General features: G+C 39.1%; 1 protein-coding gene across 2 annotated transcripts; it reads left to right on the top strand.

The window, feature by feature from the left end:
* Positions 1–1,168: 1,168 nt before the first annotated feature.
* abcg2a (ATP-binding cassette, sub-family G (WHITE), member 2a) lies at positions 1,169–12,322 on the top strand. 2 transcript variants are annotated; one of them, XM_057320099.1, is made up of 16 exons: positions 1,169–1,295; positions 1,543–1,759; positions 5,886–5,945; positions 6,736–6,850; positions 7,087–7,239; positions 7,725–7,882; positions 7,950–8,101; positions 8,185–8,286; positions 8,374–8,624; positions 8,999–9,081; positions 9,736–9,825; positions 10,420–10,544; positions 10,648–10,802; positions 10,880–10,969; positions 11,539–11,615; positions 11,722–12,322. In XM_057320099.1, the coding sequence occupies exons 2-16, from the start codon at positions 1,548–1,550 to the stop codon at positions 11,870–11,872; spliced, it is 1,974 nt and encodes a 657-aa protein (XP_057176082.1). In that variant the 5' UTR covers positions 1,169–1,295; positions 1,543–1,547; the 3' UTR covers positions 11,873–12,322. The 2 variants fall into 2 exon arrangements, with proteins under 2 accessions (XP_057176082.1, XP_057176083.1); XM_057320100.1 differs by lacking the exon at positions 1,169–1,295 and adding an exon at positions 1,327–1,458.
* Positions 12,323–12,580: the final 258 nt, after the last annotated feature.

Here is a 12,580-nt window from a genome sequence, read left to right as displayed (position 1 = left end):
GTGTACATTCGTATTGCCAAAGCATTTGCAGCTGGGCTGCGTACAAACAAAAAGAAAGATAATAATAGTAATAAAATAAAAAAGTGTGATCTATGTTGTGCACTTAAGGTGGTTTATAATATAATATATGTAAATATATAAAAACAGCTATGTTGTGTTTATTCTCTCTCTCCCTCTCTCTCTCTCTCTCCCTCTCTCTCTCTCTCCCTCTCTCTCTCTCTCTCTCTCCCTCTCATCTCTCTCTCCCTCTCTCTCTCTCTCTCTCTCTCTCTCTCTCTCTCTCTCTCTCTCTCTCTCTCTCTCTCTCTCTCTCTCTCTCTCTCTCTCTTTCTCTCACTCTCTCTCTCTCCCTCTCTCTCTCTCTCTCTCATCTCTCTCTCTTCTCTCTCTCTCTCTCTCTTCTCATCTTCTCTCCCTCTCTCTCTCTCTCTCCTCCTCTCTCTTCGTCTCTCTCTCTCTCTCTCTCTCTCATCTCTCTCTCATCTCTTCCTCTCTCTCTCGTCCCCTCTCTTCTTCTCTCTCTCTCTCTCTCTTCTCTCTCTCTCTCTCACTCCTCTCTCTCTCTCTCTCTCCTCGTCTCTCTCTCCTCTCTCTTCTCTCTCTCTCTCTCTCTCTCTCTCTCCCTCTCATCTCTCTCTCTCTCGGTGCGTGTGTGTGTGTGTGCGATAAGGTTTATATATGCGGGCAGAGTCCAGGTGCTCTATCATTTGTCAACCAGATGGTTGTATAACTTGTCAAGAGATAAACACAGTATGATGAGCCGTAATGAGGGCCGTTACATAATTTAAAACATGTTGTTTCATAATGTTCAGAATTTCAACATTTAAATTCGGTTTTAATACATACGTAAACACGCTGAACACAGATGTTAAAGTGGAGCACAGCCCCGCGTCCTATCGGCTGATATTTGCAAACTATATATAATGTGCAAATATATCTTCAACACTCGATTTATTTGTAAAGCTTGTATGCAATATATATATATATATATACACACCACATCTTTGCATGTTTCAGCTAGAAATCAAACTGCGATCGTATTGAAAGCTGTGGGCTAAATAAAGCAGAAGTCATTCCGGTTATAGTGGCACGTGTGACCCGCCTCGTGTTCTTTATGAAACCTCATTCACATAACTACACACAGACACGCAAAGAGAGAGAGAGAGAGAGAGAGAGAGAGAGAGAGAGAGAGAGAGAGAGAGAGAGAGAGAGAGAGCGCGTCAGTGTGCGTGTGAGGACCAGAGCAAACGCGACGCAACTTCACTTTCTTTTCCGATTGAACGCCCCGCGAGCCGGTACATTTCGCTTTGATTGCCTTGTCTTGCATTTTTACTGTTTTTCTTAAGCGTTTGTTCAGAGATGACGTAAGCAACGCGCGCGCGGTGTTTAATTATAACCGCAAACCGCTTTACTTATGTCCGCTGATCAACAACACGGAGTTTGACTCGAATTTAGATGGTACAGCTGTTGTTTTGGATGGAGTGTTTTTGTGGTTTATTTAATGAATAATGTATTCTCTGTGGTTGCTCTGTTGTTCTCAAGGCGTGATGATGGCAGACGGTGAGGTTCAGATGACCAGAGTAAATGATGTGGGAAACAGTGGGACCACCAGTAAGACCCTGTCCACCATGGCTTCATCGTCATCGTCCCGGCGAGGATCCACGGTGAGCTTCCACAAAATCCACTACAGTGTGAAGATGAAGAGCGGCATCCTCTGCAAGAGAAAGATCACACGGAAAGACATCCTCGTCGACCTCAAGTGAGTCTCTGTCACATCTGTCCGTCCATCTGGAGTTATCAAGTGCTGTGCCAGGTACATTAATGTAGGTTGGCTGACCATACACTGGGTGTTTTCATAATAAGGGTTGATTGTTTTGTAGACACCGCTCTGTGACCATGGTAAAGTGATGGTATATGCACTGTAAAACTTTGCTGTAATTTCGCAGCAGGTTTGCCAGTAACTTACTGTAGATTTAAAGCCACAATAAGGAATAATTCTGTTACGAAATACCCCAAAAATCACTTGCACAGTGTGATATATTTCATGCAGTTGTGTACTTACATTATCCCAAATGTTCCCAAGAATGTGCACATCCAGAGAAATTCCTATTTAAAATAATGGTTATTTGTCTCCCTTGTATTTGTCGCATATCAGTGATTTAATACAGTTTTGTTTTAAGCATAAACTTACCTACACTCCGACAAAAATCCGTAAAAATATGGCACAATATTCTGTATTAATATGAAAGAATTCATTTTTACACTTGTTTTACCTGTATTTTACATTTTGCACTGCATTAAATTGCATTATAGCATTAACGGAAATGAACCGGTAATTTTCTGCCAGTACCTTATCCGTTTTTCTATATCATTTTTTTTCAGTGTAGTTTATATATTTTTCTTTCATAAAACGAGACTAAATTCTTGTCACTTTTTTGTTATGTAAATGTATCGTAATTTAAGAAGTTTAAAATATTTTCACAGAAAACAAGAGAAAAATGCTTGGGAAGCGGTGTTGCTGTGCTAATTCCAGTCTCTTCTTGCTCTTTTTGAGTCTGTTTTAATTTTGATGAAAGTAATTGAAAACGGTACTAATTGGAAAGTATATTAAGTAGTAATTCAATCTACAGTAAGTTACTGGCAAACCTGCTGAAACAACTACAGCGAAGTTTTACAGTGTGGTATCGCTCAGTGTTGGGCAAGTTACTGTAATTAATTTACAGACAAAATTAGAGTAATCCCTTACTTTACTTTTTCAAGGGAAAAGTAATTCAATTACAGTAACTAATTACTTAGTAACTGGTTACACCCAACACTGGTATTGCTTGACCAACATGATATTTTTTTGTGTGCCCTATGGTACAGTAATGAAATCTGATGGGAAGGTCGTGATATTTTGATCTCGTAGTGCAGCTTAACCTCAGTTTTGCAAGAGTTACCATAGTTTAACCATGGTATTTATAGTAAATCTGTGGTCCTACACGTGCTATGTCTTTCAAACCAACACAAGATTAATACACTTTTACTATAGTAAAACCCGATGAAATACTCTACTGTGGTGTTTGAATGTTACTTTACATCTGTGGGTTTTACTTTGTTTTTTAACTGATATATACATGTATATTCCAATGTATTTCCTGTTTTAGTGATAGTAAAAGTGTTGTTTTCGGCAAAGATTTATTATCGGACAAATACCTTGGTCAAAGCAAAATCTTCGTTTTGTTTGTTTTTTATTTGTTCATTTTCCTGGGGTGTATTTCTCTTTAGTTTTCACAGACATCTGGATGTTTCTGGATGTGTAAAGTTTTGTTCAGTGCTGAAATGTGAATCGGAGGTTCCTTCAGCTTTCAGGAGGACAATTTGAGTTCCCATGTTCAGACTTGTTTTTTGTCTCGTGTAGCCCTCAGAAAACACAGCGTGAGTCGCAGGAACTCAAACGCTGGATGTAGTCAGAAATGCAGAAGCATTGCAGCAGTGCATTAAACGTACAGCTGTGAGGTGGTAAATGGTAAGACGCTTGTGAAGTGTGGACGTGATGCTGGTGTGATGTGTGTGATTGTGGAAAGCACCTGAGGGACTTCGTGTGAATTGGCGGAAGGAAATTTGGCGAAGTTGAAAGGAACTCCAGCGGCGTCTGAGAGCGGCCGGCCTCCCAAACTTCCTCCAGACGTGCTGCGCTGCCCACAGAGATACATGAGCAAATGCATTGTTTTACAGTCGCACACACCCTGTCTGTGTGTTTACTCAACACACAGTGTTATATATGTTCTCCACCGGTTACTCAATCGCATGATTTTATAACCTGATGACTGGGACATATCTGCTCCCCGCTGCCACCATGTCATTGCTCTGCTCTTCAGAACATCACTGCTGAAGTCTTCACACGGTGACGGGACGCGTGGGTTCGAGGAGACCCCCGAGAGAAGAGTTTCAGGAAGATTCGGACTTTATTCCAGTGTTTGTTTTAGACGGCGGCGGGGATGTGAGAGATCAGACCTTGACTCTTAGCCCGTATTAGATAAGAGTCACGGCTCGCTGTCTCTCATGAGGGCTGAATCACTGAAAGTCACGTTACCAATCACGCGACATTCTGATCACGTAACCCCACCATCAGAGGGAAAACCTGTCTGTCACGAGCTTCACAGTTTTCACTTATTTATGAGAAGAAATCACATTCACAAATTCATGTTGAGGTCTGTCTGGACACAATCATTTTTTAGGTAAACTAGCATAAATGATCAAATTTACTCACAATTAAAGTAATGTACACTGTAAAAAAAACGTGTAATTTTACAGAATTTCGCTGTATAATGTCCACACAAAAAAAAAAATGTTTTACAGATTTGTCACGTATTTTTGAAATATGGTCAAAAAACTTAAATTTTACAAAATTTACTGTATAATGTCAAAAAAAGAAAGAAAAAATATATATATCTTTTTTACAGATTTATTTTTGAAATATGGTCAAAAAAACGTCAAATTACAGAAGAAGATTGCAGATTTACAAGAAAAACAGGGAGGAAAAGTGTCATTTTACAGGAAAAAAACGTTTTCATTTTACAGAATATTTCTGGCAAACTAGCTGCCAGAAAATTTCATTTTTTCCCGGGATTTTTTTACAGTGTAAATTTGCAATCTTTTTGTTTAAATAATGTCATTTTACTGTAATGTAATAATATTTTTACATTATACTATTAATAATATAATCTTTTTTATTCTATTCTGTAATTTAATTATAATTTCATTTCTATCATTTTCATAAGACAAGTCATAGAAAATGGGAAAATGATGGAATCTACCAATTATGGAGAATTAATGGTCTATTAAAAATGTCTATTATCACATATAACGAAAGAATGACAAAAACACGTTGTTGAATGATGTTAAATGATAAAGTGTAGTGTAACTGGAAAATATGATTATACTGTAAAACAGTTTAATAGAAAGACACAAGACTGTAACTTGTGTCACTCGTTTGAGGTTGTTGGTTGCTTGTGTGTAATGATTAATATGCGTGTGTGTGTGTGTGTGTGTGCGTGCGTGCGTGTGTGTGTGTGTGTGTGTGTGTGTGTGTGTGTGCATGCGTGCGCTTGTATAATTGATCATGAGATCAGAGGTTTATTTTCTCATCTGAACTCATGAAATGATTTTTATCTGACAGTCCTCCATCTGAAATCAGGCTTTATGATTTTAATATTTTAAAGAGTGTTGTATTGTCAGAGTTTGAGGTGGATAGAAGAGAGACTTGACACGTGAATGTGTGTGTGCATGTGTAGATGATAATCAGAAAGAATGTAAAACATGTACGTTGGTTACATCCAGTCTTAAAATATTTGAATGTGGACTGCAGACGCTTCTGTTTGGTCCTGAGGATGAGATATTTGTGCGTCTTATGTGTGTTTTCTGCACTGTAGTGAAACTTAATGAAATGGTCAATTTCTCACAGAAAGTGTGGCAGTGTGCTTCGGTATTTCTCGTGTGTCATTTCTCATTTGTAAAAACTGCTAAAGGATTAAACGCAAACCTTCACACACTCTTCACTACATTTCATGTTCAGTTTGATATAATTATGATGGTTTATGATCACCTACAGCAGCAGTTAAGCGTTTAGGCAAAATAAACTGAATCTGTGTTTCTGATGAGCTTACAGACCTTTGGATTCAAAGACTAACACTTCAGTACTTGAAATAAATAGGACTTAAATGTAAATACATGTTAATGCAGAAAAATATAAATAGTGTAAATATATTAAAATAAGGATTAATTCAACATTTCTCAATGTAATTATTGATCATTTCAGGCTTTATGCACCTTAACTTGCTAAAAAGAATAGATGATGATGAAAATTATGTTGATTATTTGATATATTTCTATACTTTTTCTAGTGGTCTAATGAAGCCGGGGCTGAACGCCATATTGGGAGCAACAGGAAGTGGAAAATCATCGTAAGCTCTCTCTCTCTCTCTCTCTCTCTCTCTCTCTCTCTCTCTCTCTCTCGCCTCTCTCACTCTCTCTCTCCTCTCCTTCTCTCTCTCTCTTCTCTCTCTGGTCTCTCTTCTCGCTCTCTCCTCTCTCTCTCTCGCTCTTCTCTCTCTCTCTCTCTCTCTCTCTCTCTCTCTGCTGTCTCTCTCTCTCTCTCTCTCTCTCTCTCTCTCTCTCCTCTCTCTCTCTCTCTCTCTCTCTCTTTCTCTCTCTCTCTGTCTCTCTCTCTCGCTCTTCCTCTCTCTCTCTCTCTGTCTCTCTCTCTCTCTCTCTCCTCTCTCTCTCTGTCTCTCACTCTCTCTCTCTCGCTCCTCTCTCTCTCTCTCTCTCTCTCTCTCTCTCTCTCTCTCTCTCTCTCTCTCTCTCTCTCTCTCTCTCTCTCTCTGTCTCTCACTCCTCTCTTCTCTCTCTCTCTCTCTCCTCTCTGTCTCTCTCTCTCCCTCTCTCTCTCTCTCTCTCTTCTCTCTCTCTCTCTCACTCTCTCCTCTCTCTGTCCTCTTCTCTCTCTCTCTCTCTCTCTCGTCTCTCTGTCTCTCCTCTCTCTCTCTCTCTCTCTCTCTCTCTCTCTCTCTCTCTGTCTCTCTCTCTCTCTCTCTCTCTCTCTCTCTCTCTCTCTCTCTCTCTCCTCTCTCTCTCTCTCTCTCTCTCTCGCTCTCTCTCTCTCTCTCTCTCTCTCTGTCTCTTCTCTCTCTCTCTCTCTCTCTCTCTCTCTCTCTCTCTCTTATATTGTTGTATTGTTTGAATTGTCTTCAGTTTTCTGGACGTCCTGGCTGCCCGTAAGGATCCTGCCGGTCTGTCTGGAGAGGTTCTTATAGACGGAGCTCCACAACCTCCAAACTTTAAATGTTTGTCTGGATATGTGGTTCAGGTGCAGACTGATACATAACGCTACTCACGCTAATTCATTTCATTAGACACAATATTAGGATGGTTAAGCTGAACTGTAACTTTATTTTCCAAGAAGAATTAGTTCAGTTTCTTCAGAATGACTTGAGTCATGAGATTCACATTTCAGCTGTTTCCTCCAAATCATTGCGTGTTAGAAAGTGTTCTGTCATGATTAAACACATTTGACTGTGTATGTGTGTTTGTGTGTGTCGGCAGGATGATGTGGTCATGGGGACACTGACCGTTCGAGAGAATCTGTGTTTCTCAGCCGCTCTACGGCTTCCCAAATCTATCAAGCAGAGAGAAAAGGATGAGAAGGTCGAGAGACTCATTCAAGAGCTCGGCTTGAGCAAAGTGGCAGATTCACGGGTAACAATCCACACGCTTTATTGATATTTTATTGAAAATATTATTGAAATATTGATATTTTGTATCATTTTATATACTGTATTCATTTTAGAAATATTTTAATAAATAAAACAAATTCGGACATAATCTATTTGATAACTTGCTGTCACTCGGAACCAGAGTTCAAATTCAGTTTTTATGTTAATTTTAAACTTTTTGAGCACTTTTAGTGCAACTTTTTGTTTCTATATAACATTCATTTTATGTATTTTAGTTTTATTTTGTTGTAATTTTAGCGCTTTAAACTTATTTCAGTTTATTTCTGAGGCAACATTTCCATTTTTCGATTAGTTTGAGTTTTTCCCCCTAAAAATGTAGGCCGATATTTGATTTTAATGAACAGAAACTTTTGCAAAGTTTTAATTTGAGTAAACCAGAATAACCTTGCTCTGAACTTAACATCACGCAAGTATTCTGACGTGTGAATGTGATTGGCCGGTGTGCAGGTGGGCACGCAGCTGATTCGTGGAATCTCGGGCGGAGAGAGGAAGAGGACTAATATCGGTATGGAGCTGATCATTGATCCTTCTGTGCTGTTTCTGGATGAGCCCACCACGGGTCTGGACGCCAGCACGGCAAACTCGGTCCTCAAGCTGCTCAAGCGGTTGGTACCCACACACAGTTAACCAGTCAAACGCTCACACGCGTGTGTTTAATGCTGGTGTGTTTAGGATGGGGAACAGCGGTCGCACCATCATCCTGTCCATCCATCAGCCGCGGTACTCCATCTACCGGCTGTTTGACAGTCTCACGCTGCTGGTGAACGGGAAGCTGGTTTATCACGGAGCCGCTCCGAACGCTCTCCAGTACTTCAGTGACATCGGTGAGAACACACTCACGCACGTCACGCGTGTTTCTTCACCATCACACGTGTTCATGGATGTATGTCGTGTGTTTGTGTGTCAGGATACACGTGTGAACCTCATAACAACCCTGCTGATTTCTTCCTGGACGTCATCAACGGAGACTCTTCGGCCGTGGCGCTCAACAAACTCAACGACAGCGAGGGTACACCACACAAACACACCGGCTGAACTCTTAAAATGACTCGTTTGAACAACACCCAAACAGTGAAATGTGTTTTTCGTGTGTCAGAGCTGGATCAGGAGCAGGTCAGTTCGTCTCTGAAGGGCATCGAGGAGCATTTGGTGGAGGAATACAAGAAAAGCTCCAACTTTAAAGAAACTCAAAGTGAGCTGCAGAGAATCGTTCAGGGTCAGGAATACAGCACACGTCCCAAATCCAGAACCATCACCTACAGCACGTCCTTCTGTCATCAGTTCCGATGGGTTCTCAAGAGAACGTTCAAGAACCTCTTGCTCAATCCTCAGACATCAGTCGCTCAGGTGAAAAACCCACCTATGACCGAAGCTATTGGCATATCGTTTTCTACCCCCCCCAAAAAAATGACATTAAAAACTGTTGTGGTTATTTGTAGAAAGGTGGTGTTTTTACATGAAACATTTGATTTAACTTTATTTTAAAAAATACTACGAGATGTATTTTTTTGTTCTTACATCAGCAGCAGCGTTTTCATTCTTGGATTCTATTTTCTGTTGTGACGTAATGACAGCATATATTACACATCAGATATTTTCTGATTGGTTGTACAACGCAGTATTTCAATACTAGAAAATAATAAACTGTGTTTTGAGGTCATGATATATGGGAATGTTGTTATTTTGGAGACATGTTAATGTATTTCTCTTCGTTGTTTCAGATTGGGGTGATGATTTTTCTGGCTCTGATTGTTGGTGCCATATTTTTTGGAGTGAAAGCCAATTCGAGTGGAATTCAGAACAGGTGAAACTCATTCAGTTCATAGACCGCAGAACACATTTGTTTTATGATGTCAAACCCAACAAATGTCTTGATGTGAACTGCTTGATTGAAAACCAAACGTCACTTGGTTTTATATTTCATTTACGAATCCAGAGGCATTCAGACACGATATAGCAATTATCTTACAAAGAAGTTTATTACATTTTACATTTACATTTATTCAAGTACCAGACTCTTTTATCCAAAGTGACTTACAGAGAGTTCAGGGTGCAATAATACAATAGGTGCTAATACAAAGTTACTAGTTTCAACAAAAGACAGAACAATACCTGTTCTTTTCTCATTTGTCTTCGTCACTTGTTCAAGTGTAAACTTTTTTAAACTATAAGATAAGAAAGTAAACTTTCAGTCACCTTTTTATATACTTCTCATGTAGCTGTTACATTTAAAGTATATTTAAAATTACAATTTATAAACGAAAAAAAGGGAGGGGTGGAGTGAGCCATTGGTTGCAATTCACAGCCTCACCACTAGATGCCGCTAAATTTCATTCACTGGACTTTTAAATACAGTATACTTGAACTTAACTTAAGTATGCATAATAAATGAAACTTAAAGTATACTTATTTTTTAAGGGTTGCCACAAAAGAGTGTGTGTTTTTGTGTGTGTTTCAGGATGGGCGCTCTGTTCTTCATCACAACAAATCAGTGCTTTAGTTCTGTTTCCTCAGCCGAGCTTTTCATCACAGAGAGGAAACTATTTGTGTGAGTGAACGCACACACGCACGCACGCACGCACGCACGCGCGCACACACACACACACACAAACACACAAACACACACACATTTCTGGTTTATTATCTCCATGGGGACAGTCCATAGGCGTAATGTTTTTATACTGTACAAACTGTATATTCTATCCCCTATCCCTAAACCTAAAGATCATTGAATACTTTTTGCATTTTTAGATTTAAAAATATATCGTTCTGTACGATTTATAAGCTTTTCAATTTCAAAGACCTCAATTTTGGTCCCCACGGTGACACGAGTCCCCATGTGTTGATGCAACCCAGGATATAAAAGCAAGGCCACACACACACACACTCTCTAGAACCCATTATAATTTTTAATTTTGTCCACATCAGATGCGACGCGACAATCCGATTAGAACAAGCCGTGTGTCGTGTCACGTTGCGTTGGTCGCGTCCGGTGTAGACACGGTGTTGGCCATTTGGTGACATTCAATATCTTTAAATACATTCAAAACTGACTAGAGTGATGCTGTACTATAATGTGTTGATGTTATTATTGTTGTGATTGTGATGTAATGTGTTGATGTCATCGATGTGATCTCTTCAGACACGAGTACATCAGTGGATACTACAGAGTCTCCGTCTATTTCCTGTCTAAGATTCTGTCTGACATCATCACCCTGCGAACCATTCCTGCCGTGATCTTCAGCTGTGTGGCGTACTGGATGATAGGTCAAACACACACTCACACACACACACACACACACACACACACACACACACACACACACACACACACACATACACACTTCACTTCTGTGTGATCTCTCTGCAGGACTGAAAGCGGCTGCAGACGCGTTCTTCATCTTCCTCTTCTCCATCATTCTGGTGTCATACACGGCCACATCCATGACACTGGCCATCTCTGCTGATCAGACCGTGGTCGCCATCGCCAACATCTTCATGACCATCAGCTTTGTGTTCATGATGGTGATGACACACACACACAGCATTACAAATGAAAGTAATGAGGTTGCTTATTTTTGAATCTGTGTGTTTGTATTCAGATCTTTTCCGGGCTGTTGGTGAACTTGCCCAGCGTGGTTGTGTGGTTGAACTGGTTGAAGTATCTCAGTATTCCTCGCTACGGTCTGGCTGTGAGTCAATGCTTTTGTCTTATACAGCAACAGCATTCAGTTTGCTTCAGTTTTTTATTTTTCATGTATTTCGACTACTTTCTACTTTCTCGACCATCTGTAAAACTGTTAATATTGTGTGTTATGTGAGTTGTGATGGTTAAGTTTCTGAATTAGTGTTGATATGTAAGCATGAGCTGTTATTGAGCTCACGGTTGTGATTTACAAAAAACAAGTATACTACGTTCCTTTTTTAAGTATACTTAATCAAATTATATTTTGTTTATTTTATTTTTTGTATAGTTTATGTAGTACGTCCTTGCATACTTGTAAGTGTACTATTTAAATACTACTTGGGACTAAATTTGCCCACTTTTTAGTTTATAAAAGTGTACTTTAAGTGCAACAATAGTAAACTTTGAGTTGAAGTACAAAAGAAAGTGGACTTAGATCATCTTTTAAAACAAAAGTATACTTTCTTATTTTAGTGAATTGTTTGAGTGTTTGACAATGGAAAATCATCATAAAATAAGGACTATCATGGTTTTATGTGTTGCTGTAGTAAATACTACCACTGATGATTTTTACAGGCTCTGGAAATCAATGAGTTTACAGGACTTACATTCTGTGACCCGAGGAACACGTCGAGCTCGGGGCCTGTAGACGTGTACGTATAAAACACACTGTCATTGTGTCTTATCTCTACACACTTGAAGTGTTGAAGTAAATGAAGAGCTGAATGTGCTGATGTGATGGTTTTCTGATGGTTTCAGATGTTCATCAGGAGAAGAGTTTCTGGGAAATCAGGGCATTGATTTTTCTTCCTGGGGTCTGTGGCAAAACCATTTAGCTCTGGGCGTCATGACCATCATTTTCCTGATCATTGCGTATCTCAAACTGCGCTTCATCAAGAAATTCACATAGACAAACACACTAGACCTATCCCTATAGAGCTGCTAACATCACATCACTTTCATGGCCAGTTTGTTTTCATATTAGATGGAAACAAAATCAGCACGCAAGTAAATAACGTATTGCACATATCCAATAATGAGAAATATTCCTATGGAAATGCTTCACCAATCATCTTGGCTGCTCAGGTTTTGAAGGAAAAACGTTCATGTAAAGCATGTTTAGAAGTTTTGTTTTGTTTTAAATCAGTTCAGTCTGTGCACACAGTAAAGAAGGGGTGTCAATATGGAGTCACTCCTGTTTTCTTGTTTTGTTACTGTAAATGTGAAACTAAGTGAATGTTTCTGAAGTTGGTTTCCTATTGTTAATCTTTAATATTTTTGTAATTTGTGCAAAATACTCCAATTTAATAAAAATGTTTTGTTTTTGGATCAAAGTTTGTTCTTATTCTGATCGTTTCTGTGTCTTTAGAAATGAAGACACGTGTGGAACACATGTAAGCGATTCTCATGGTTGAATCAATAAATACGTGTCAAATAATAATCAATAAAACTAAATAATAATGAAGTGTTAATCAAGTGTCAATAAAACAATAAATAATAATCAAGTGTTAACCAAGTATTATGTTTTAAATTTAATGCGTACATTTAAAGCGCATTATTTTATTATAGTTAACTGAAGTTTGTCTTTTGAATGCTGTGTTCCCATTTTAATATTTGG

Source organism: Triplophysa rosa, linkage group LG21, assembly GCF_024868665.1.
Source record: "Triplophysa rosa linkage group LG21, Trosa_1v2, whole genome shotgun sequence".
NCBI classification, from domain to species: domain Eukaryota; kingdom Metazoa; phylum Chordata; class Actinopteri; order Cypriniformes; family Nemacheilidae; genus Triplophysa; species Triplophysa rosa.
The sequence above is the reverse complement of the archived record's forward strand: the minus strand, read 5'-3'. Positions and strand labels throughout refer to the sequence as shown.